The 25740-nt window shown below is 42.4% G+C and overlaps 1 protein-coding gene across 2 annotated transcripts in view; it reads right to left on the bottom strand.

Moving 5' to 3' along the window:
* Irak3 (interleukin 1 receptor associated kinase 3) overlaps positions 1–25740 on the bottom strand; it is a 58651-nt gene that overhangs the window by 20726 nt on the left and 12185 nt on the right. Inside the window, exons 2-8 of one of the 2 annotated variants that reach the window (XM_028869610.2) lie at positions 21530–21712; positions 16603–16706; positions 15557–15611; positions 13475–13626; positions 8927–8991; positions 3260–3374; positions 1542–1660 (exon numbers count right to left, since the gene is read on the bottom strand). In XM_028869610.2, the coding sequence (XP_028725443.1) occupies positions 1542–1660; positions 3260–3374; positions 8927–8991; positions 13475–13626; positions 15557–15611; positions 16603–16706; positions 21530–21712 (793 nt within the window). The remainder of the gene's footprint in view (positions 1–1541; positions 1661–3259; positions 3375–8926; positions 8992–13474; positions 13627–15556; positions 15612–16602; positions 16707–21529; positions 21713–25740) is intronic. The other variant, XM_037196737.1, reaches the window with a different exon arrangement.

The following is a 25740-nucleotide window of genomic DNA, read 5'->3' as shown; positions in this document are numbered from 1 at the left end:
GGGTCCCCCAAAAGGGCCCCCCAAAAGAGTAAAGGGCAAAAACAACCAACACCACCAATCATTGATGTTTTACCATGTGAGGTTTAAAATAAGCTAGTGCTTACTTTAAACCAGAGGAAGAAGGTATACAGCAAGAGTCTAAACACTGCTCTCACTCAGTAATACACTCTTTGAGCATCTCCTGCATTAATTAGTGGTTATAATCTGGGTGGGCGAGAGATGATTTTAGGTTGGGATGGCTTCTCAGCCATGTGGAATGGACTGCACGGGTTCCACTGACCCCTGGGACCATCACTGTCCTCCGTATCCGGGGCCTGTGAGGGTCTGTTGGTTTTGCTCAGACTCTGAGAAGCTGCGGGCAGCTAAAGTCGTTCCACATCATGGAAGGAGCAGGCATCTCTTGGCAGTTCTCCCAGCCTTCCAGGACCAAGGAGAAATTTAGAGCTGTTTCTTGTTCATTTCTCCAGAACAATGAGCCACCCACTCCTCTTCTGCTTATGTTAAAAGTGCGCTAAGACCCTTCAAGATACTAGGAAATGGTCCGGAAGAGGCAGCAGCAGCCTTCAAATACAGCTGACCCTGGCGTTCAGCAAAGGTGTGGCCAGGGTCTTCAGGATGAGTTCAACACGGGGCACCAGGAGAAAATCATCAACGGATTTTGCAGCTGGTGACCACTCTGAATGTTTTTTTGTTTTGGTGTATTTTTATTTGTGTGTGTGTGTGTGTGTGTGTGTGTGTGTATGTGTGTGTGTGTATGTGTATGGGTGTGTGTTTGTGTGTGTTTATGGATGTGTTTGTGAATGTATGGGTGTGTGTGTTTGTGTGTATGTGTGTGAATGTATATGCGTGTCTGTGTATGTGTATATTTTGTGGGGGGATGGATGTACTTGTGTGTGTGTGTTTGTGTATGTGTATATGTTTGTGGGGGGTGTATTTGTGTGTGTGTGTGTGTGTGTGTGTGTGTGTAGCTAGAGACAGAAGATAGAAAATAAATACTGCTTCTAGTTTTCTTGTGTCTCAAAGGCAACAATCATGTTGGTTCATCACAGAATGACAAGGAGAGGCCTGGGGTTGTGAGGAGAGGCTCAGTGTAATGAATAAGACACTGGTGACTCCAGAACCCCAAACTCAGTTTGCTTCACTCCCGTTGCCCTCCTGGGAATCCCTGTGTACGCCGTGCATCCTTTCGTTAAACTTCAGTTAAGGGGTGGGGGTTGGGAGAATAACAGAGGTTCAACTTCACATCTGGCTATCCAGCATGACCCGTAAAACACACAAAGTTATTCAACAGTAATTCACAAAGGTAATAAATATAACGTCTCCCCTTGGCGATACCATTGCGGTTTTTAGAAATCTGGCAAACACATTTTCATCGAGAAAAGAAAAAACACCGTCAGAATTGTAATACTTAGATTCGAGTTCGCATTGCACTCGTATACGTTCCGGGAAGAGTGCTGACCGAAGAGGACAGGATGTTTGAGTCACTCACCTGAGGTGCCGGAAGGGGCACAGGTGGAACCTGAGGTCCCCAGATCACTTACCTGGAAATATTGCCACAGATGACTGAGCATGGCTGAGTGTTGTGCAAGTATCGGATGGCTTTGGCTATTCCTATTAATACACTGATTCGAACGTGCCAGGGAAGTGGGGCCGTGTTATCCTAGAGAGAGGAGAGAGAGACACAGAGAGAGACAGCAGACAGACAGAGAGACAGAGACAGACAGACAGACAGACAGAGGGGAGGGGAGAGAGACAGAGACAGAGACACAAAGAGAGACAGCAGACAGACAGAGAGACAGAGACAGACAGACACACACACACACAGAGGGGGGAGAGAGAGAGGGAGAGGGGAAAGAGACAGAGACAGAGAGAGGAGAGAGAGGAGAGAGGCAGACAGACAGACAGACAGAGACACAGACACAGAGAGAAGACAGAGACAGACAGACAGACACACACACACACAGAGGCAGACAGACAGAGACAGCAAGACAGAGAAACACAGACACAGACACAGAGAGAGAAGGAGACAGAGACAGACACACACACACACACACACACACACACACACACACACACACACACGAGGCAGGCAGACAGACAGAGACAGAGAGAGAGACACAGACACAGAGAAAAGGAGACAGACAGACACATACACACAGAAAGAGAGAGAGAGAGAGGAGAGAGAGAGGCAGACAGACAGACAGAGACACAGAGAGAAAAGGAGACAGAGACAGACACACACACACACAGGGAGAGAGAGAGAGAGAGAGAGAGAGAGAGAGAGAGAGAGAGAGAGAGAGACAGAGACAGAGAGAGAGAGAGAGACAGAGAGAGAGAGAGAGAGAGAGACAGAGACAGAGAGAGAGAGAGAGACAGAGAGAGAGAGAGAGAGAGAGAGAGAGAGAGAGAGAGAGAGAGAGAGGTTTAGTTGTATTTTCTTAGTGCAAATTACCTGCATATCCACTATTTGGGTACATCCTCCCACAGCAGCCATGGCAAGGTGGAGTGAGAGGTGAATCAACATTTCAGTTTGCTACAACCTATTTAAATTCCAAATGAGCTTTCCTCTATGGTTTTAGGGCAGTGGTTCTCAACCTGTGGGTTGTGACCCCCACAGGGTTCACATATCAGGTATCCTGCCTATCAGATATTTACAGATATGATGATTCATAACAGTAACAAAATTACAGTTATGAAATTGCAACAAAATAATTTTATGGTTGGGGGTCAGCACAGCATAAGGAACTGTATTAAAGGGTCACAGCATTAGGAAGGTGGAGAACCACTAGTCTGGGGAAATACCCAACAATTTTTAACATTAGTTTAGTCAAACTGTAGTCAGTGGGCTGAGAATCCTTGCTTAGCATGCATAAGACCCTGGGTTTGGCTGGCCCAGCCCTGTGTCCACCTAAATACCACATGCTAAGAGAAGTTGAGACTTGTTATAAACACACACACACACACACACACACACACACACACACACACACGCACGCACGCACGCACGCACGCACGCACGCGCATATGTATATATATTTGCCAATGTTACACAGAACCTGGTAACACATGTGTTTACCTGAGAGGTCCTCTGCTCCCCTGCGGAACCAATCCTGAATATCCCCCTGATGTGTGTGCTCCCACCTCACCTCTCAGCTCCCTCCAGTGTCAACGGCTCCCTTTTACCCCCCTTTCTCCCCCCCCCCCGCCCCCTCGCTTTAGCTGGCCAAAGGACCTGAGAGAATGATAGTCTGCGACTTACTGCACACTGTAGTCTGTCGAAAAACGTCCCGTTGCTCATATATGGATGAACCAGGCAAAGCTTCTCCATCTCGGTGAAATATGCAGTCAGCTCTAGTATGTGAGGATGACGGAACCTTGAACCAGAAAGTTTGAAACTGTCAAGTCCGTCACTCAAATAGAAGGTGGACGAGACTGATTAGGAATGTTGGCAAACAGTTCTAACGTGGGACTAAGGCCAAGAGGCAAGTAGTTTCATCGGGAGTTCCAACAAGTGCTAGCCCTACCCCTTTTAATGGACTGTTGACATGTAAATAAAAATAATATATTAAAACAGAAGGCAGGAAATTTAAAGAAGTACTGATTTCTTAAGGTTTGGGATACTGAGAACGTCATACAAAAAGGAAAACATGATTCCATATTCACTTATTTTCACTGATAAAAAGTGTCGCATCTTGGGCTGGAGAGGTGACTCAGAGGTTAAGAGCACTGGCTGTTCTTCCAAGGTCCCGAGTTCAATCCTTAGCAACCACATGGTAGCTCACAACCATCTATCATCAGATCTGGTGCCCTCTTCTGGCTTGTAGACAGAACATTGTATGTGTAATAAATAAATAAATCTTTAAAAAAAAAAAAAGTGTCGCATCTTTAATTTTGTTAAGCAAATAATGAAGCAACTGAGACCTATCTGATGAAGTGTCCAAAGCAAGTAAATCACAAAAACACAGGATTAGAGAAGACTGTCTTCACTTATCCATTAACGGAGCATTGCTTCATGAGGTGCTGGGTTAAACCCCAGTTACAAGCAGGAAAGGGATAGTCATGTCTTCACGAAGCTTGCGTTGTTATCTAAAATCCACACAAGAGTAGCTTGAAGTATAAAAAAATGACATTGATTTTAAATTACAGATTTCTAATTTAGTATACTATATTATTATTATATTATATTCTACATTTGTATATTAGTATATTTCTGAGGCTCCTATCCTAAGCATTTATTAACCAGTTAAGTAAACTAAACTCTAATCCCTGGATGCCGTTGCTTTATGAAGATCAATGCACTCCAGGTATGGGAGCTGACCTTCACTGGCAACTTGAGTAGATTAGACTCGCCAGGGGAGAGCACTGCATGTGGGCAGCAGCTTTGCGTGGACTAGGGTCCAGGAATGAATGAAAAGAGCCAGGCAGGCAGAGCACAGTGACTCATCTCTCTGTGCTTCCAGACTGTGGACTCAAGGTCACAGTTAGCTGGTCAAGAGGCCAGTTCCCTCGGAATCCTACCACTGTGACTTCCTGCCGTGATGGATTCTCCTCTCAGACCCTGAGCCAGAACAAACCTTCACTTCTTTAAGTCTTTTTGGTCATGTGTCTTGCCAAAAGTACTAACACACCAGGTAACTGCAAACAGTGAATGTGCCAAGGCTGTGAGCTCAGTTTACTATACTGAATACCTACTATGTTTGGGAACATTAAAATAAATGAAGCTGTTTTAAAAAATGCTCTACTTATAAAGGTCTCTAATTTGCTCCTAGTTTGTAGCAAATTTCTTACAAACACAAATATACTCTCTTATATACACATGTATAGATTTACAATTTTTTGTTTGTTTGTTTGTTTGTTTGTTTGTTTTTCGAGACAGGGTTTCTTTGTGTAGCTTTGCACCTTTCCTGGAGCTCACTTGGTAGCCCAGGCTGGCCTCTAACTCACAGAGATCCACCTGGCTCTGCCTCCTGAGGGCTGGGATTAAAGGCGTGCGCCACCACCGCCCGGCTTAGATTTACAATTTATATATATTTATCTGGTATATGGGGCGTGCTGATCACTTTATCTCTCTTGCCTCAAATATGCCAGTGTCTGTGTGTGTGCATCTGTATCCATAAACACATACACAAATACACAGAAAGGCTTTCTTTTAAAATACATCAAAAACAAGATCCCTACACTTTATTATGATTCAGATTGTACAGTGGAAAACAGTGGGCTAGTAATAAACTGAGGAGGTATGGCGAGCTGCTTAAACAGATCGTCTGTACCACTAGCGGGCTGGTTCTCCTGCAACCTAAGCTAATGCAGAGAGAAGTGTCTTTTGGAAAGCAGTAGAGAGGAGACATCATAGAGACATGGCAGTCCCCCATTCTCAGTTCTCCTGTGGGCACAGCAGAAAGGACACTTTGCTTATTTTTATTTTCTTTTATGCAGGTGTGCTTTGCCTGCAAGTCTGTCTGTCCCCCACTTATGTGCTTGATGCCTGTAGAGGCCAGAAGAGGGAATCGGAGCCCTTGGAACTGGAGTCATCAGAGATGGTTGTGAGCCGACATGTGGGTGCTGAGAATCAAACCCGGGTCCTCTGCAAGAGCACCCAGTGCTCTTAACAGCTGAGCCATCTCTCCAACTCCATAATTTGCTTATTTTTAAACATTACTGATCTAGCAGAAAAAAAAAAAAAACACTGGATGGTTCAGATGTTAGTGAAGAACGATCATGGAAAGACAGTTGGGGTGGGATTGCTCCTTTTGAGCCTATAAACTCATGCCATTTAAATTTCCTTAGCAATTTTTAAGGCCATAGAATTTAAAGTTACATAGATGAAGGTCAGCAAATCCAATACTAACTGAAATTAATTCGGAAAGTTTTTGTAAATGGCCACTGTGGGCAAAACAAGACAGATCTCCATGGTGAGAGACAGGGGACAGATGTGAAGGACACACAAACTCGGGCTTGCATCCCTGTCTTTATAACAGCTGTGCAAATGTGGTCAGGTGGTTTCAACTCGCTGAGGAGGTGTCTAGAGCTAGATTCAGGAATGAAGACACCTGTCTCTGGCCAGGCCTGGTGGCCCACGCCTTTAATCCCAGCACTCAGGAGGCAGAGGCAGGCAGATCTCTGAGTTCCATCCCCTGGTCTACAGAGCAAGTTCCAGGATAGCCAAGGCTATATAGAGAAACCCTATCTCCAAAACCAAAACCAAACAAACAAACAAAAGAGTTCTAACTGATTTAAAAAAAAAAAAAAAAGCTCAAAGGGCGGTAAAGGTAGAAAGGATGGACCTGTGAGGAGAGGAGAAACAGCAGTTAACATGATCAAAAGACAGTGCATGAACTCTCAAAGACTTAAATTATTATTTTTATAAGACCATATCTTCTGATAAAGTAGAATTATATCCTTGGGATTCAAGAATGGCACAACATGCACAAAATGACCAGTAATATACAACATCATCCTACTGAAGGTAAAAAAAAAAAAAAATCATGTGATCATCACAACAGATGCAGGAAAAGCATTTATCAAAACTCAAAGCCCTTCAAGATGGAACTCTCAATGAATTATGCAGAGAATACACCTCAATACAATAAATGCTATATACGATAAACTCCTAACTAATGACAGAACCCATCACGACAAGTGTATTTTCCTTAAGGAGTGGGAATGAGGTGTGGGGGTCCATATTCACATCTATGCAGCACAGCACAGCAAATCCTAGCTAGAGCAAGTAGGCAAGAAAAAGAAAAAAGGACTCTGAGCTAGAAAGGAGACAGGTAAATTGTCCCAGTTTGCTTCTTACATGATCTTATATGTAGAAAACCTGGAAGACTCTACCAAAAAAAAAAAAAAATGGCAAGAACTGACGAATTCACTAACTTCTTCCAATACAAAATCAACACATAAAATCAATGTTATTTCTTTACATTCACAATGAGCTACCTGAATAAAGAATGAGGAAAACTATCTGTTACTAAGATATCAGGAAGAATCAAATACCAAGGAATGAACTTAACCACAGAGATAAATGATCTGCATTTATAAAACTCCATTGATAAAAGAACTAGAGATGCATGGAAATGGGAAGGCACATCTGGCTGGCATCATGCACTGCAAGAATTAACCCTGCCAAACCGTCCAAGCTGCCCAAAGCAAGCCGCAGATTCAACGTTAGGCCGACCAAAATTGCAACAACATTTTTCCCCCGACAAGAGAAATCCTAAAACTCATATGAGACCATGAAAGACTCCAAACAGTCAAAGTAATGTGAGGAAGCAGAGCTCCGATTTTAAGGAGCCTCCCAATGCGTTAGTAATCAAACCAGTCTGCAGAGGCAGAGAACTAGCGTCCCACTGATCAGTGGCACAGAACAGAGGCTCCCCCCAAAAACCCCAATCCATATGTCCACCATTCACTAAAACCCTGACTAGGAGGTGAAAAAATACACAAAGGGTGAAGCAACACTCCTTCAATGAATGGTACCAGAAAAAGAGGCATGGAAAATGAAAAAAGAGCGACATGTAAAAACTGACTTGGTCGATGCATCAGAAACTTAAATAAGAGATCTGACAACAAACAGGCCCTAAAACAAAATTCCTTTAACACCGGCATTGGCAATGTTCTTTTCTGTTTTTTGTTTTTGAGATTGTGTGCATTCTTGAGTTTAAAAAGATTAGACATTTGACTCTCTCAACAGAAGGAAGGTATGGCGTGGCTAGAACAGAACGTGACAACGAGGAACAGAGCGAGCCATGTTGCTACATTACCTTTTGTGTGGAAGGATGAAACCAAAATGTGTTTGTGCATGTGTAACAGACCTCCAAGAATATATACAAAGAGCTGGTAATGAGGTTGCCTTTGAAAACTCAGCCGGGTAGTGGGAGAGAACACTTTCTAAATTTACCCTTTTGTGTTTCTCAGATTTCAAAACGTCTGACCCTTACCTCTGTAAACAAACAAGTGAAACTGTAAAAATCTACTATTACAACATCTGGACTGAATGTTCTTTATTGGCCATTAATATTCTATCTCTGACCCTGGCTATAAAAGGGACAGGATGCAGCCGGGTGGCTGTGGCAGATGCCTTTCATCCCAGCACCCAGGAGGCAGAGCCAGGGGGATCTCTGTGAGTTCGAGGCCAGCCTGGTCTTCAGAGTGAGATCCAGGACAGGCTCCAAAGCTACGCAGAGAAACCCTGTCTCAAAAAAAAAAAAAAAAGAAAGAAAGAAAAAAAACAGGAAAAAAAAGGGGGGACAGGATGCAGCATAATACTTCTCTCCCCACTTTCCCCTCCACCCCATCGCACATGTCCACTCCCAAACCACCAGGGAAAAGCATCTTCTGTTTGTGAAGGGTGATGAGTCCCCCAGCGTTAGAGCTCTGCCTCCAGTGAGAACAGCTGTACAGCTGCATTTATGAAGTTATATAAAAAACGAAGGCATTTACATTTGTCATCCCGGGACTCCCAGATCCGTGAACGAATTCCCTGGGAAATCATATATCCATCAAAAGCCCTTGATTTCTTCGTCTAAAACTCTCTTTCTGAAGAGAGCTACTCTGACGAGACAGTCTCTCAACTGCAACATCTCCAAGGAAGGGAAAGGGACGCGCGCGCGCGCGCGCGTGTGTGTGTGTGTGTGTGTGTGTGTGTGTGTGTGTGTGTATGTGTGTGTGCGCGTGCGTGTGTGACGCTAAGAATTACCATTCAGCCGTGTTAGTCACACATAATTTAGCCCACTTCCTTGTGACAGTGTCTGGTTTCAATGCGTCCAAATGAATCGTGGAAGTGCTCTCTCTTAAAATTTATTTTAAGGAACGCACCAAAAGCAGATGTCAAAAGTGTACCCAGTGTTCGAACATCCAACCCACACTAATTAAATGCCAGCCACGCCAAACGCTGTACGATCCAAGACGAACGAAATACACTCACAGGAGTAAAACTTCCAGTTCTGATAAAAATCTCTTCCAATGCTTCTTAAACTGCATTTTTTTCTCCTGAATGTCATACAAGAAAGAAAAAGAAAAAGATTTAAGAGCTAGCTCTCTACTTCTGAGAGTCTTTGTCTAGGGAGACTTTCCCTTTTTGACAGAGTGGAGCCCCGCCCCCCACCCCACAAACCTCCCCCAGGGAGAGAATCCTTAGCGTTCATCAGATTTCCAAAAACGTTTTAACTCCCAAGCAAGACTTACAACCATTACTCTTGAATTGAAAGTTTTCCTGCAATCTGCCATGTTGCAGATCTCATATTCAAACTCACCAGTTTCAGACATTTACATAAATTCTAAAATATTATGTATTCATGGAAAATTCCACAGTGATAGAAACTCCTCACTGATATCACACACACAAGAAAAAATTTATGATAGCTGTGTTCTTTGCAAACTTCCACTGTTTTAGCATTTTGTGAGTTGGCTCATTTGCATATGTCCATTCAAATTCATTTTTGCATTAATTTTGAAAAGATGTGCCTACTGTGCAAAGGAAATTGTAACTTCTCACTACAAAGTTTCAAATCTAAGACAAGTGGTGCGGGGCCTTAATCTCACCGTTCAGAAGGCAGGTGCGTCTCTGTGAGACTGAGGCCAGCCTGGGTCTACCCAGTAAGACCCTGCCCAATCACCATCATCACCATCATCATCCCCATCATCACCCCCATCAGCATCATCCCCATCATTATCATCATCATCCCCATCATTATCATCATCACCACCATCATCATTATCATCATCATCACCACCATCTAGCCAAGATCCAGGCATACAGGTATTGAATAAATTAATGACTTCAACGATGTTGTACTGAACACTTGGGTAGTAGATGGCACACCCTTGGTGTCTTCAATGCTGTATCACTGTACATCCCTGGATCTCAAGTTCCTTTCTTCTACCATTAAAACATTACATTAAGATGCTCCTAGGTCCTAGCTATAAGGTCCTCATTTGCAACTTGCTAGAAAATGAAGTGTTTTGAGCTCTATTGTCATTGAAATCCACCAGGGAATTCTGGTTACCAGTGTCCAGGTTGAATTAAAAACAATAAACCTGGGGCTGGAGAGACAGCTCAGAGGCTAAGAGCACTGGCTGCTTTTCCAGAGGTCCTGGGTTTAATTCCCAGCAAGCACATGGTGGCTCACAACCATCTATAATGAGATCTGGTGCCCTCTTCTGGTGTGCAAGCATACATGCAGGCAGAACACTGTATACATAATAAACAAATAAATCTCAAAAAAAAAATAAATAAATAAACCTGGCTCACTAATCATTTCCAAGGACTACTTCATGGCAGCCTGAATTTTCTAAATATCTATCCAAGAAGATAAGGTCTCTCCCTTGCACTTGCTGTTTCTCAGTCACAGGTTTTTTTTGTTTGTTTGTTTGTTGTTTTTTAATCTGGCAGACAAAGAGACTCACAGTTGTGTCTCTGCAAACCTAACACTTGAATGTGGTTTATGAACACAAGTCTTCATATGGGCTGGGCCCTGCTGAGGAACACTAGCCCTCCTGCTGAACTGCTGCCCAGACCTGCCAAATCCAAATCAGCCACTGGAAGATGATGTCCAGGTGACTGGCAGGACAACAGAGTCGAGAGGCCCAGATCTGACAATCTGATAAAATTCTCCACTTCTGGTCCGTTGAGAAAAGTCCTTAAAGGCATCATCCCAACTTTTCAAAGTGCATTCTTTTAGAAAAGTATGTAGTTAATTCATTAAGGGGCCTTGGCATGCTTATGTCTTCCATTTCCTTGTGTGTGTTGGGTAAAATAAGGAGTGGGGAAAAAAAGGGGGAGAAGCCCTGTACTTCCACTTACCGTCCTATAGGACAAGCAGGTACAGCTAAAGTCTTGAAAATGGCCTGTATGGCCTTCCTTTAAACCATTCAACAAACACCCATGGAGCAAGTACTAAAGATAGCCCTGTAATAAGGCTCTGGGCTGCACAAAGAGAGGAGAATTCTCAGGAGAAAGTCTGTGACTGCAGTTGGAAATGCAGTGGACCACTTTATTACAAGGGAGGAAGGCAACAATGCTGTAACCGAGTCAGGTCACCGAAGCCATGCTGGACGGTAAGATGCAGTTAAGAAAGGAGAAAACGGAGACCTAGAGGCAAGGGCATGCCATCCCAAAGTCAACCGAGAGAAAATTCCAAAAAAAGGAGTGCACATCTGGTAGCAGCTGTAGAGAGAAGACTGGAGAGACCCTTGGGGGAGGTGGCCTTAGGGTTCAACCATGACAGAGCATGCCAATAAGACCAGTGACACCTTGACAGTTAAAAAAAATGGCTTCAACTGGGTCCCAAGGGCCAATATCCTAAGGTCTTGAATAGTTTTACAATCCAATTTTCTTTAGCAGATAGTCGATCTCAGGAATCTCAATGTGTCTGTATGAGATTACTGATAAAAATACAATTGAAGGACATGGGAGAACTCACTTAATAATGACATAAAAGCGTCTGAAGCACAAGCTACAAGCAGGAATCACTTTCAGTACTTCCCGGTCCTGTCCAGCAGTAACCAGGTTTGGTCTGTTTCATTTTATTGCTTTTTACCTTCCCCAGTGATTTTTGCCTTAGCTCAAGTAATAGTTCTCAACACCAGTGACACGTTGGAAACGTTTACAAAAATATTTTGTGTCTCAACAATGACTACCATGTCACGCGAACCCTAAGGGTGCAGATGCATACTTTGGTGATAACCAACAGCGCTCTCATTGGACTTAAGACCTACTCAACAAGAAGAAAACCATGGTTGGGACTGGAAACCTAGCCAACTACCCATAGCTAGCAAAGTCATGGTTTTTGGAGAAGAACCTAAACCACCTCTTTACCAAATCAGTATAATCCGTGGCTACATTCTAAATATTTGTCCTTATAGCCACAGTTAAGTATAGTTCTTACCCCTCATTAAGGAAACTTCTCTTCCCAAACAGATGGAGACCATTACAGAAAAACACAATCAGTCAAAATGCAAAGCCCAGTTCCAATGGATACATCTACAAAACTATTACTGAATTCAAGGCTCAGGAAACATTGAGCAGTTAGGAGCACATACTGCTCTTGCAGAGGACCAGAATTCAGTTCCCAGTGTTGGGCGCCTTACAACTGCATAAGGCTCCAGCTCAGGAGGATCCAATGCCTCTGGCCTCCTCAGGCAGATGCACACACACACACACACACACACACACACACACACACACACACACATGTGCATATATATACACATGTGTACATATATATATACATAGTGTGTGTATATGTATATACTATATCCATATATACTATATATGTACAGATAGATAAATAGATAGATAGATAGATAGATAGATAGATAGATAGATAGATAGATAGATAGACAGATAGATAGAGTAGGCTATGGGGCCTTGCTAAATCACTGGGGCTGTGTTCTAGGCTATGCCCTGGCCTTGCCCTCCCCACGCCCTTTCTTGGCCATCATGAGCTGAGCAGCTGTCCTCTCCCAAGTTCTCCTACGGCATTCTGTCTCACCACCGGCCAGAACACCATGGCACCAACTGAACAAGGACTGAAACCCCTCCAACTGTAGCCAAAAAAGCGTTTCCTACTTCAAGCGAACTCTCGCAGGTGTCTGTCTGTCACGGGATGGCAAACTGACTTATCCTACTGAAGCGTCTTCTTCCTCACCGTCCTGAGCTCCGATAAAAGCTCATCTATAAAAATGCTCACCTGCAGCATAGCTCTGAGGCTGTGAGGAGAGGACACTACTGGGACTAGGCAGGTGTGAACAATGATCTCCTCCTTCTCCTCTTCCTCCCCCTCCTCCTCTTCCTCCCCCTCCTCCTCTTCCTCCTCCTCCCCCCTCCTCCTCCCCTTCCTCCTTCTCCTCCTCCTCCTCTTTTTTAGTAAAGGTCACACTGTGTAACCTTAGCTTGCCTAGACATATTTCTTTGTAGACCAGGCTGGCTTTGAACTCACAGGGATCTGCCTGCCTCTGCCTCCCTAGTGTGGAGATTAAGGGCATAATGACAAGCCAATCTGATCTTCATTAAAGTTCCTGGGGCCATGAATGGCTTTTCTTAAAGTGTTTCTCCATGGGCAGTGGTGGCGCACGCCTTCAATCCCAGCACTTGGGAGGCAGAGGCAGGTGGATCTCTGTGAGTTCGAGGCCAGCCTGGTCTACAGAGTGAGTTCCAGAACGGGCTCCAAAGCTACACAGAGAAACCCTGTCTCGGGGGAGGGGGAAAAAAACACCTCTAGGGGTGGGAGAGATTTTGCTTCCACACCACATCCTTTTAAGACAGGCATTCACGGTCTTAGTCATTTCTCAGCCCCACCCCCACCCCAGCGTCATATATCTCATTTCCATTGGTGAAATTTTATCTTCAAGTATACGTCCTTTCAGTGTTAATGAAAAAAATGACACATTTTAATACAAATAATACAATTTAATACAAATAAATAGGAGCAATAAGTGGAATTGATGTCCATGACAGTAATTTGTTCCATACCTGTTTAAATAATTTAACCGCGTATGTTTGGTTTTGAATCTCCACTTTGTATACTTCAAATATTTCCCCTTCTCCAATTAGGAAGTCTTTGTGGAAATGTTTGGTCCCTTCTATGATATTTTGGAAGCTGATAGAGGGTTTATGCAGTGTTCCTTAGGAGGGAAAAAGAGGGGAGACAATAAGCCATCTCTTCTAGAAATCAACGTCACTGTTACAAGCAGGGCAGACATTCTGAAAGCACATCATCGGAGCAAAAGGCCTGAGAGCAACCCCAGGAGCCACAGTAAAGCCCACATGTGTTCTCTGTGTGTCTGCTGGAGTCTGGCTCTCATCCCTCAACACAGCATAGGGCTGTTTAGATGTCTGAACGGCAGCAAGATTTTTATCTTCAAAGAGGTTAGCCAAGGAAGCGTAGTTGAGGCTATGATTCTAGAAATCAGATTGTCCCCAGGTCAATGCCTTGCCTTTGACCTAGTGGACTCTTGGAATGACTAAATAGTTCCCCAAGCACTGCTAACAGAGGAGCTTTTCAGGAGCAGCAGCCTCTAACAGCCCGAGCTGATTTCCTCGGAGTCAATGAAGACACTTCACCTTTGAAAAGAGCACCCAGCGTAGGTGCTGGAGGAAGAGATCTAAAGATAACCAAATGCTCATAGTTCATGTGTTTCCATTCATTTGGTTATTTGTCCCTGTGCTTTATCCAACCTTGGTTTCAACAATTCTCGCTCATATAAACCATCCTCTTTCTCACTAATTAGACTCCCAGCCTGGGACCTAGCCGTGGATGTCTGCATCCAGATTCCTCAGTCCTTGGATGGGGTTTATGGCACAACCATTAGGGTGTTTGGCCATCCCATCACCAGAGTAGGTCAGTCCCGGCTGTCTCTCGACCATTGCCAGCAGTCTTTTGTGGGGGTATCTTTGGAGGTTGATCCCAGTCCTCGGGGGAGACCTTGATCTGGAGGAGGTGGGAATGGGGGGTGGGCTGGGGGAAAGGGAGAGGGGCAGGAAGGGAGAGAACAAGGGAATCTGTGGCTATTATGTAGAACTGAATAGTATTGTAAAATAAAAAATAAAATAAAATATATAAAAAATAAAAAAAAGATAACCAAATGCAGATTTGAAAAGACAGAGGGCCTAGAGATGTGACTCGGCTGCAGAGAGGTGCCTGAGCACTCCACAAGTTCAATTCCCCAGTCCCCAGAACAAGAAAGGATAAAAACAAAAAATAAAAAGCATTGCTAAAGCAGAGCTTAATTTTAACTGTGTTTCTACAAACACCCTCTAGAGGACATTAACAGTTTAATTTAGATATCAGTGCTAAAGACTCCAAACCTGGTCTGCCTTTCCTAACTCTCACTTAACCGGAGAGTCTTTAAACTTGATAGAAATGATTAGCCAACTGGCCTTAAGTAATCTTTAAATTTTATCAGAATGCCTCTCGGGGGGAACTAAATCATTTTCTCTACAAATAAAGTATGGATGCTAATATGAAATACAAATGGATTTCCATAGTGACCTTCAGCATTACCCAATAATCATCTCAAAAGGTCTGTGCACCTATGAAAACGTCTGAAGCTATGTGAAACTCAACATAGGTTTGTAAATGTTTTCTTATGGTGTACAAAGCCAGTAAATTCTGCTAACAAAGTCCCTCTATGTTCTTCATTGGCCAACAGATGATGATGATGATGATGATGATGATGATGATGACAGTGAAGAAGAAAATGGTGATGATTATGGTGGTGATGATGCTCTCCCTCTTCATTTTTTTCTGTTTCAGAGGATCCCCATGGCAAACTCTTTTCTTATTTTCCTTTAATTGATACACTAGTGTTGTGTTTTATAAAGACAACCTCAGCCAATGGATCCTTATCTAGCAATATGTCACCCACTATGACTATAAGTGTCTATCAAATTTTAAAATAATTAATATCTATGAAGATGTCATATTAAATTGGAATATAAACAGTGTGGTTATTTATTATTTCCCCCTGTAAACTCTCTTATATGAGAGTGTGATTTAATTAAATTGTGATGTAATTGTTTCCTGTCTTTTTTTTTTTTTTTTTTTTTTTTTACCTTTTTCATTATGTTCAGGAACAAGAACATTATCTGGTGTGACATTGGTTGGTTCCTGAAAGAAGAAATATATATTAAGTCATTCCGTTTTATAAGTCTAGGAAAAGCAGAGCCCCAACAGAAATCAATAGCTCCCTGTGAGACTATACACTGCCACAGAGCGGAGTCTGATTCAGAAGAAACCTGGGGTAAAGCGAAGTCAGCTCACCTTACTCAATAGTGTTCATTTCCTTACAGACATGGCTTCCATGTCCACTGGGGACAGCCAAGTACCAGTGCCAGAGTCAGTTAGAGCCAGTTTTAAATGGCTTGTTATGGTTTTTAAAAAACCACTAATGATTTGTTGTGATTAAAAAACAAACAAACAACAACAACAACAAAAAAAAACAGCCGGGCGGTGGTGGCGCACGCCTTTAATCCCAGCACTCGGGAGGCAGAGCCAGGTGGATCTCTGTGAGTTCGAGGCCAGCCTGGGCTACCAAGTGAGCTCCAGGAAAGGCGCAAAGCTACACAGAGAAACCCTGTCTCGAAAAACCAAAAAAAAAAAAAAAAAAAAAAAAAAAAAAAAAAAAAAAACAACTAGCAACTCCATAAAACATCAACCAGAAAAGGGAAATTAAAAGCTGAGTTAAGGGGCTGGAGAGATGGTTCAGAGGTTAAGAGCACTGGCCGCTCTTCCCAGAGGTCCTGAATTCAATTCCCAGCACCCACATGGTGGCTCACAACCATCTCTGGTAGGATCTGATGGCCTCTTCTGGCATAAAGGTGTACATGTAGGTAGAGAACTCATAGACCTAAAATAAGTAATTTTGTTTTTCTTTTTTTAAGCTGAGTTAAGATGAGTGAGTGATTCACCGCATCTTAGTAGTCCTAAGTCTCAGCTCAGGTAGATCCTGGGAGGAGATAATGCTTACTCTTCACATATTTACAGACCTCAACTAAATACAGACAAAGGGAGAGGCAACGCATTTCTAGTTTTCAAACACTGCCTGAGCGTTCAGCATCTTCCCACCAGAGAATTTCAATCTTTATGAAAACATTTGCACCAGAGGTCCAGGGTCATTTTCTCTGCGCACATGCTTGATGTTGGGCGTTAGGTTGGGAAATCGGAGCTCCTGATGACGATGCACTGGAGGATTTGAACTTGCTCCTGAAAGAGAAGTAAAGGAAGCTGGGTATAGAAATGTTTGTGTCTCGAATGTTCATTTGCCCATAGATCATGAAAATAAATATTTCACTAGTGACGTCCATTTCTAAAGTTTAACTTCCTTCAACTGAAATGGCTATAAATTCACGCCTGTGAAATGTTTTCTAATGGTCAAGCATTTCAAGACAGGGTTTCTCCATGTAGTTTTAGTGCCTGTCCTGGATCTCACTCTGTAGACCAGGCTTGCCTTGAACTCACAGAGATCTGCCCGGCTCTGCCTCCCAAGTGCTGGGATTAAAGGTGTGCGCCACCATTGCCAGGCCCAAGTATTCTTTTTTTTTTTTTTTTTTTTTTTTTTTTTTTGTTTTTGTTTTTGTTTTTCGAGACAGGGTTTCTCTGTGTAGCTTTGCGCCTTTTCCTGGAACTCACTTGGTAGCCCAGGCTGGCCTCGAACTCACAGAGATCCACCTGCCTCTGCCTCGAGTGCTGGGATTAAAGGCGTGCCCGGCATTTTTTTTTTTTTCAAGTATTCTTAGTTATCGTTAAAAACAGTAAAGTAAGAAACAGAAAGCTTAAAGGCAAATGTAATGCTGTTTCTAGGTTCTGCAGATATATGTGAAATGTTGAGGTTGGGAGATTATACTCCCTGGGTTGGTTTATTGTTTTTGCTCTTTTTACAATAAAGTCTCAGATCATGTGTGTGCATATACATATACATATATCAATCACCAATACTCACACCCCTTCCCAAATATAAGCTATAATTTTACTTTTTAGAATTTTACCACAACTGAGGTGTTCTATGAAACTTCCCATAAAAGATTAAAACATCCTTCGCTTTTACTGTCTTTTCTAACATTTTGATTCAACCTTTAGAATTTTTTTATTTGTATGGCCTAGTTACTCTTATTTTATAGTGTTTATTCAACTATTTTGTTTACAAAACCAGTAACAAAACACCATCAGTTAATTTTTCAAAACCCCCACTGAACAATATTACTAACCAACTGAACCTATTCGATATCTCTAGAACTTTCTTTCCAAACACAGAGCTCACACATCCTCCTCCAGAAGACACTGAACATCCTCCAAAATGTTGGGCAATAAAACGAGCCTCCATAAGTTTAGAGGTTTGAATCATACAAAGCACATTTTCTGACTCGTGGGAAATGAAAGTAGAAATCAGCTATTGAGAGAAACTTGAAAAACTCACGGAAACAGGAACATTAAAAAGTCGTGACTGAGGAGTCAAAGGCAATGGCATAAAGTAAATTGGAAAATACTTTGAGATGAATCAAAAATTAAAAAAAATAAACAAATCTTAAGGTAGGTAACACAAACAGGGTTTAGAGGAAAATCTGTAACTGTAAACTTCTACCTTAAAAAGGAGAAATATCTCAAACCAGTGGCATATTTTCACTGTAAGAAATTATTTAAAAATGGCAAAGTAAACAAAAGCAAATGGAAGGAATTTAGGTCAGAGTGGAAGTAGAGAATTTTCAAGAAGAGAAATTCCTAGGAAGCAAGGATGCCTCTTTGAAAAGATCATCAAAACTGACAGTAGTTTAGAAAGGACGGGAATGGGAGGGAGGGAGGGAAGGAGGGAGAGAGGGAAGGAAAGCAACTCAAATTACTAAAACTAAGAACAAAAGAAGAGCAATCACTACTTGTTTAATGATGTTACTGAGTCATCTGTGTTATAAGGGATGTTATGATATCAAAAAATAGAATACACAAGAGATTAGATGATATGAACAGATTTCTAGCATTCTATCTACTAAGATCAATTCAAAGGATATTCTAAATAGACCTGCAATAAGGTAAAAGGTGATTGAATTAGTGTTTTCTAACCTCCGACAGAGAAAGGGTTGGGCACTGGTGAGTTCTATGGCTTAGCATAAGCCCTGTACAGACTCTTCAAACCCGAGGACGTAACAACTCCCAGGTCATTCAATGGGGCCAGCGTTATTTTGATACCAATGCCAGACCAACACAGCAAAGGGCAGACCACTAACTCTTATGAATATAGATGCAAAAATTCTCAGCAAAACACCAGCAAACCAAATCTACAAATATACAATGTATCACATGCTACAGCTGAGCGGGATTTGCCCTAGAAATCCAAGATTTGCTTACAATTGAAAGCCAACTACTATAACATGACACAATAGAACCAAGGTTACAAAAGTGTATGTTCACCTCAAGATTGTGACAAATAAATTGACAAAAATCTGATACCTTGCCACAATAAAACAAAATTTAAAACCCGAGAAACAGGGGCTGGAGAGGTGGCTCAGAGGTTAAGAACACTGGCTGTTCTTCCAGAGGTCCTGAGTTCATTCCCAGCAACCACATGGTGGCTCACAACCATCTGTAATGAGCTCTGGTGCCCTCTTCTGGCCTGCAGGCATACATGCAAACAGAACACTGTATACATAATAAATAAATAAATAAATCTTAAAAAAAAAAAAAAAAAAAAAAAAACAACCGAGAAACAGGTCTGGAGAGGTGGCTCAGCAGTTAAGAGCCCTGGCTGCTCTTCCAGAGGTCCTGAGTTCAATTCCCAGCAACCACATGGTGGTTCACAACTGTCTCTGTAATGAGATCTGGTGCCCTCTTCTGGAGTGCATGAAGACAGGTCAGTCATATACATAAAATAAATAAATATTTTTTTAAAAACCCTAGAAACAGAAGGGAATTTCCTCAATCTGATATAAGATATCTATGAAAAAACACAGTTAATATCACATCTAATGGTAAAAGACAGTCTGTTTTCCCCTTAAGGTCAAGAACAAGGCAGGACTGCTTTGTTTGGCTGCTTCTACTCATTATTACATCAATAGTTCTAGCCAGAGGAGGCAGACAAGGCAAAGAGCTAACACACACCCTGAATCAGGTATTGCCACCTACAACATTTCAAGTCTGGGAGCTATAAACATGTTAAAATTCATCATCCTTTTGTTATTAAAGAAAACAAAGATAATATTGCGTTGTCAGGAAATGACAGCTTTGAAATAGTTCCTCCACGAAGCCAGTAGAAAGCTGTATATTGTGTGTCAAAGCTACTTAAGAAAGAAAACACTGATTTGGAGAGACATCTCAGCTGGAGAAGTGCTTTCTTCACAAGTGTGAGGATCTGAGTTCAATCCCCAGGGCCCACGTGAAGAAAATAACACCACAACAAACAAGAAAACCAAACAGCCAGGCACAGGCACGCTTGTAAACCCCAGGACGGTGGACGTAGACAGGCAGATCCTAGGAGCTCGCCCACCATTCAGCCTTGCCTGTTAGGTGAGCGCCAGACCAACAAGATCGTGGTCTTGAAAAATAAAGTGGGTGATTCCTGATGATTGACACCCAAGGTTGCCCTCTGATCTCCACCCACACATGCACGCATGCATCCACACCTACACATACATAAAGCAAAACTAGAAAAAAACCCTACTGGTCATTAAAATATAAATGCAAAATACAGTGTGTACATATCTGCTTGCTGGAAATAGGATTGTAAACACTAGGTTCGTTGGACAGGCTGGTTATGTGGCAATCTCAGAGGGAATCACTTTATGGTGGTATTGAAGCCACCTAGTGGCAGAATCCTGATTTGCAGAATAGTCCCTGGGAAGGAGTACCAGGTCTTTCTCGGTGAGACTCAAAAGCCAATTCAAATCTAAGTGATGCCTGGAGTTCAAACATGAAAGGTAGAATCTACCTCTAAAGTTAACAGTATCCCACCAAAAAGAGCAGACGTTTTTAAAGGTAAGCAAAGAGAGATTATCCGTTTAACTGCACAGCCTGGCCATGATAAGCAGCGGGCAGAGACTTCAGTAAGAGCGCTGCCTCCTAAGTCAGTGGCTAGCTTCCACAGGACACACCTGCTCATGGACGTTTGACTCCCCAGAGCCCACACTGAAAAAAGCTGGGTGCTGCAGTGTGACTGTAGGTCCCAGCACTTCTCGGGGAGCTAGGAGGTGACGATAGGAGAATGAGCCTCCTGTAAGTTCACATCCTAGCCTGCCTGGAATACGGACCGCAGCAGAAACAACGGAATCAACTCCCGAAAGTCATCCTCTGACTGCCACCCTTGGGCTGTCATGAGAATACGGCCTGAATAAGAAGAAACAGACAAGGCAAACTCGAGTGAAGGACATAAGTAAGGCATCGTTAGAGCCCGTGGCCTGAGATGGAGAATCACAACTGTATTCTGGAGCTATCATTTCCATTCAGAGAGGACCTAATTATACAACTGTCTGTAACTGGGAGACCCAGTGTTAACTTGCTAACTTTTAATAACATAGTGACACGAAAAATAACATTATATATTTTGATTTAGATATTTTGATTCTTATTCTGAGCTTTAGAGAAAAAGCTGATGCTATTAGTCACTAAATGAAATGTTAGCATCCTGTAGTCACCAGGAGGATGGGACATGCCTTTATTTTTATTTATTTATTTATTTATTTATTTATTTATTTATTTATTTATTTATTTATTTTTGGTTTTTTGGTGGGACATGCCTTTAATCCCAGTCTTCAGGAGGGAGAAACAGGCTGATCCCTGTGCGTTCAATGTCAGCCTGGTCTACAAAGCAAGGTTTGGGTCTGTCAAGGTTATATAGTGAGTCCCTGTCTCAAAAAACAAAACCAAAAAAAGTAGAAAGGAAGGTACGGTATTGTTAAGCAATGAGGGAAGAAAGTCTCACCTTCACCACCAACAGGTCACTGACAGCAAGGTGAGCCAGTGTCTGGGTGAAACGCAGTGTCTCTATTCAGAAACGGGAAGTCCCATAGGAAGAACCGAGAGCCTCAGTATGAGGACACACTCACCATAGTTGGTGATTAAATGGATAGCGCGTTGATGCCCCATCTCCTGGAGAATCTGTAGAAGGTCGCCGATGGTCTTGTTTTTCTGTGCCCAGGACCACAGCAATTCCCTCGTTCCGCTTTTGCCTTGGTCTACGTATTTCTCAATATGGCGAACATCCAGCCAGCTGTTGGAAAGCCGCTCCGCTGTGGAAAGCGCAATAGAAAGAAGGTGAGAATAGCTTATCTTTGTTCAAGCTCCTGGGACCTGGCTTATCACCTTGTATATTGCATGTCATTCGCATCATAATTATTTTTGAGCTAATTTATCACCTACCCCTGCCCTTCCACCCTTCTTCACATTGCTAACCAGGACAAACTTGTCTGAGTGAGTCACAATAGAACCTCGGCCTTACTCCAGCTCCACCAGCTGCCTCACTGGCCCTGACTCCTCTCCTATTCTAGAGTTTCTGCATTACATTTGTTCACCTCTGAGTCTGCTCTGCCCTCTCGCTCCTCATCTTTCCGGTCAGCGGACGACAGCATGTCCTCAGTGTCCAGTGTCCAGGGTACTGGGACGAATGTCTGATCGCCATTTATGCTTATCTGCAGGGCTTTGTTACAGTGTTGTCCATGAGAGCTCTCTACAAGTCATCCCTTTAACTATGATGGAGAAGACACTAGGAGATTCTGGAACCAACCTGCTTCTGCTCGGATTCATTTCGTACCGCTCAGTGGATCTTGTTTGCCACAGTTACTACTACAGTATATTTGCTTAATAACGATGTTTTCCTTCTGTATTCATTAACAGTATTTTTTTTTCTGTAGCGAAGAGTATACACTCTAATGTATTTATTCACTCAGCTTTTAGTGTTACCAGTATGGACTTAAGGATATTTTATTCCAAAGGGTAAAATCTAATAATATCATTTTGTTGCTAAAGTTGTTTTGCTGTGTTCATCTAGGTGGGCTTTTATCTTCTGACAAGATATATATATATATAAATTTCTTTCTGGCTCTACACAGTGCTCCCAGCTCATATGTATTTTCCCTCTTCTGCAAGACTGCAGTAATCACTTGCTCAAAGAGTTGTAGTTTCTCTACCAGAAACGGTGTTCCAAAGCTAAGACTTAGTTGCTAGGTAGGACTCGGGCTCCGTCACTGGCAGACCCCCAAAGCAAGCATATCTGACAAATGCTTTTGTGTGCACTGATTCAATGTCTGTATTTCTCAACCTGTGTGGTGCACATTACAAACAGAGTGTCTATTCCAGTGTCCCTGGTTTGAATCCAATGTTGCGGGTTACATACTGTTCCTCTTTTGTATTTTTTTTTAAAAAAATAATTTATTAATACTTATTTATTTTATGTATATGGTGCTCTATCTGCATGTACACCTGAGTGCCAGAAGAGGGCATCAGATCCCATTATAGGTGGTGTCAGCCACCATGTGGTTGCTGGCTCTTGAACTCAGATCCTCTGGAAGAACTGTCAATGCTCTTAACCACTGAGCCATCTCTCCAGCCCCCCTCTTTTGTATTCTTAAACAGTGAGAAACCATGCTCTGGTTGCTGACAATATTTCTATCTGTTTAGTCCTCTTGTAAGCATCAAGTACTTGCAGAATTGCTGAGCCACCTTTTCGAGAAACACACGAACTAAATTGAAGTGCGATAGCTCTTGCTGCCCTGGGCCTAAGAGCATCCAGTTAAGGCATGGTTTACCAACCACTTAGGTTAATTCTTTTCCTCCTTGCCTCTTCTTTGTGGCTATTCCTCATTTGTAGTACATTATACTTATTCTTAGGCAATGTTTGTTTAAATATTTGTTCTGCAATGTCTTGGGTGTTGAACATTTTTGAGTAACTAAAAGCTAATTTGGACAGGACCAGGGCACTGTATCAGGGGGATGCTAGGCTTCTGCTGCACGAAGCAGTACATATGACTTGTTTAGGGTCTTGTAGAAATCCCCTAAAAGTGGTACCAAAGTCATATAAGATTGTACGGTGCCTGAGTTAGCAGGGTTTATCAGATGAAAATTTGTGCCGTCTCACTGCGCAACTCCAAAATGTTAACGTGCACTGTAAAGCAAAAGAAAGAAAAGAGAAGGCGAATGATAGAGCAGAAATTTTACTTGGTCCTGTGGTAATACCCCAGGTTAGCTCAGTCTTGTTGAGTTCTAACATAAGCAGTGGGGATCATGGATGGTCATGGTATCATCTCGCCATGCCTTTTCCTCCAAGAAAGACTATGAAAGTTAGGGTCCTATATATATATATAAGTCTGTGGATGAAAGCAAATTAGCACTCCGGATACAATAGCATGACTGGTTATTGGAACTCAGCACATTTTCCTTCTGCCACACTCAAATAGGGAATAAACCCTCCAGCAGTAACCACGGTAACACCACTGAAAGATTCTGCTGCCCGCTGATGACATTCTTCAAAAGGCTAACAGGGACTCAGCTCTGATAAGAGCAGTAAACCTGATGGATCTTTCTTCTGTTTAAAATTGGTTTCAGAATCTCAGGTCTGTTAAATTCTTAGGGAGTTGCTTTTTCATTTATAGTGTTTGAAATCATATTAAAAAGGCAGGTGTTTCTGCTTTAATATGGCATCCTCTGCCCCCACATTTCCAGTTCTGTAAGACTTGGCCACAATACATAGTTGACTTCAACTTTATAGCCTTGTTATTATTCTCAGCAAAACCATAAAGTTGAAAGAGATAATACAAAACCACAGTGCCTACCTGTTCTTTGAGCCAAAACTGACTTCACAGGTATCAACGTTACTCATCAACACTCCCAATTCTCTACTCCATTGTTGAAGGTTAAATTCCACTGCCTTGTAAGATTATGGATGTCCAAATGTCATTTCTACCAAGACTGAAGATCCAGGGTACAATTCACCAGGATTTTATCCTAGTCATGGTCCAGTACAAGCACATGTCAACATGGGGTGACTCGGGATCGACACAGCTTGGCATGCTGGGTCACCCTCATGGGCCCTCAGTGCTCTTCTCAGTCAGAAAAAGCAGTTACGATGCACTAAACCATTGAAGTTTGTGTAGTGCTTGTTACTGCAGCATAGCTTAGTCTATCCTGACTAATACACACAAACTTGCACCTTGAATCGTCTGTCATTTAAGTGACATCTTGTTTCAAAATGGAGTAAAAGGCAGTGGCAGCTTTTGTGATCACATATTAAGTGAGCAGGTAATTGAGATGTTCAACTTGAACACACACACACACACACACAAACTGATAGGTGATGTCACTGAGTTGACATGTCTTCGTCTTTCTTCTCTCAGGTCTCATTTTAAAAAAATGTTTGCATTCCTCATGTCTTTTAAGGGATAGTGTCTTACAAAGAGAACAGAACTACACAGATACCAAATACATGTTTTGAATATATGACCTTTACAAAAACCAAAGAGGCCTTTAAGGCAAAACTCTTGGCAAGAGGCAGTGATACTATATTTAAGATACAGTTGGCTCTTCTTATCTGTGAACTCCATACCCAGGAATTCAGCTAAGTAAATATAAAAAAATTTTTAAAAATTATGTCAAGAACTTCATTGGCAAGACTCTATTGCTGATACATTACATACTAGGGCCACAGAACATTGAAGAAATAAAGCTGGGGCTTATCTGGAGGCTTTGTTGCTACTAGCTAGCTTTCATAGGTCTGGAAGGTGCATGCTACCCAGCTAGTCACCAGCAGTCTTACCCAGCTGGGCACTCTGTGACCTACAGTAGCAAGTGTGACAGAATATACACACTGGGTCAGGACTGACAAGACGGGGGAGTAAATAACCAGTTTCTGATTGGATTTAACATTCACTCCACAAGACAAAATTCATGCCTTGTGGGGGCCCACAGAGGCTCTGTAGGAAGACCTTACTCAAGGTCAGAAAGTCAGAGCTTGCCTTACCCAGCAGGGCTGCATAATGGGATACTTGGCCAAAGGCATGGTTATCAGGTGTTTTGAAGGATCTACATTTGTTGATACTTTATACCTTGACCTTGAAAGGGCCAGGTCTTTTGCCCCTCTCCTTGCTGATGTATAAAAAACCCATCATGAATAAACTCGGTGACTGATTATTGACCCAGGGCGGGCCCTCACGAAGCTACACTGCGTCTCTGTCTTTTTCTTTGTCTAAATCTATATTTCTTACTATTACTTCTCAATTCCTCACTCCTCCATTCAAGAACCCTTCGACAGGTCGGGGCTGTCCCC

The sequence above is a fragment of the Peromyscus leucopus genome, chromosome 18, assembly GCF_004664715.2.
Source record: "Peromyscus leucopus breed LL Stock chromosome 18, UCI_PerLeu_2.1, whole genome shotgun sequence".
Lineage (NCBI taxonomy): Eukaryota > Metazoa > Chordata > Mammalia > Rodentia > Cricetidae > Peromyscus > Peromyscus leucopus.
This window is presented reverse-complemented; position numbering and strand designations above follow the sequence as displayed.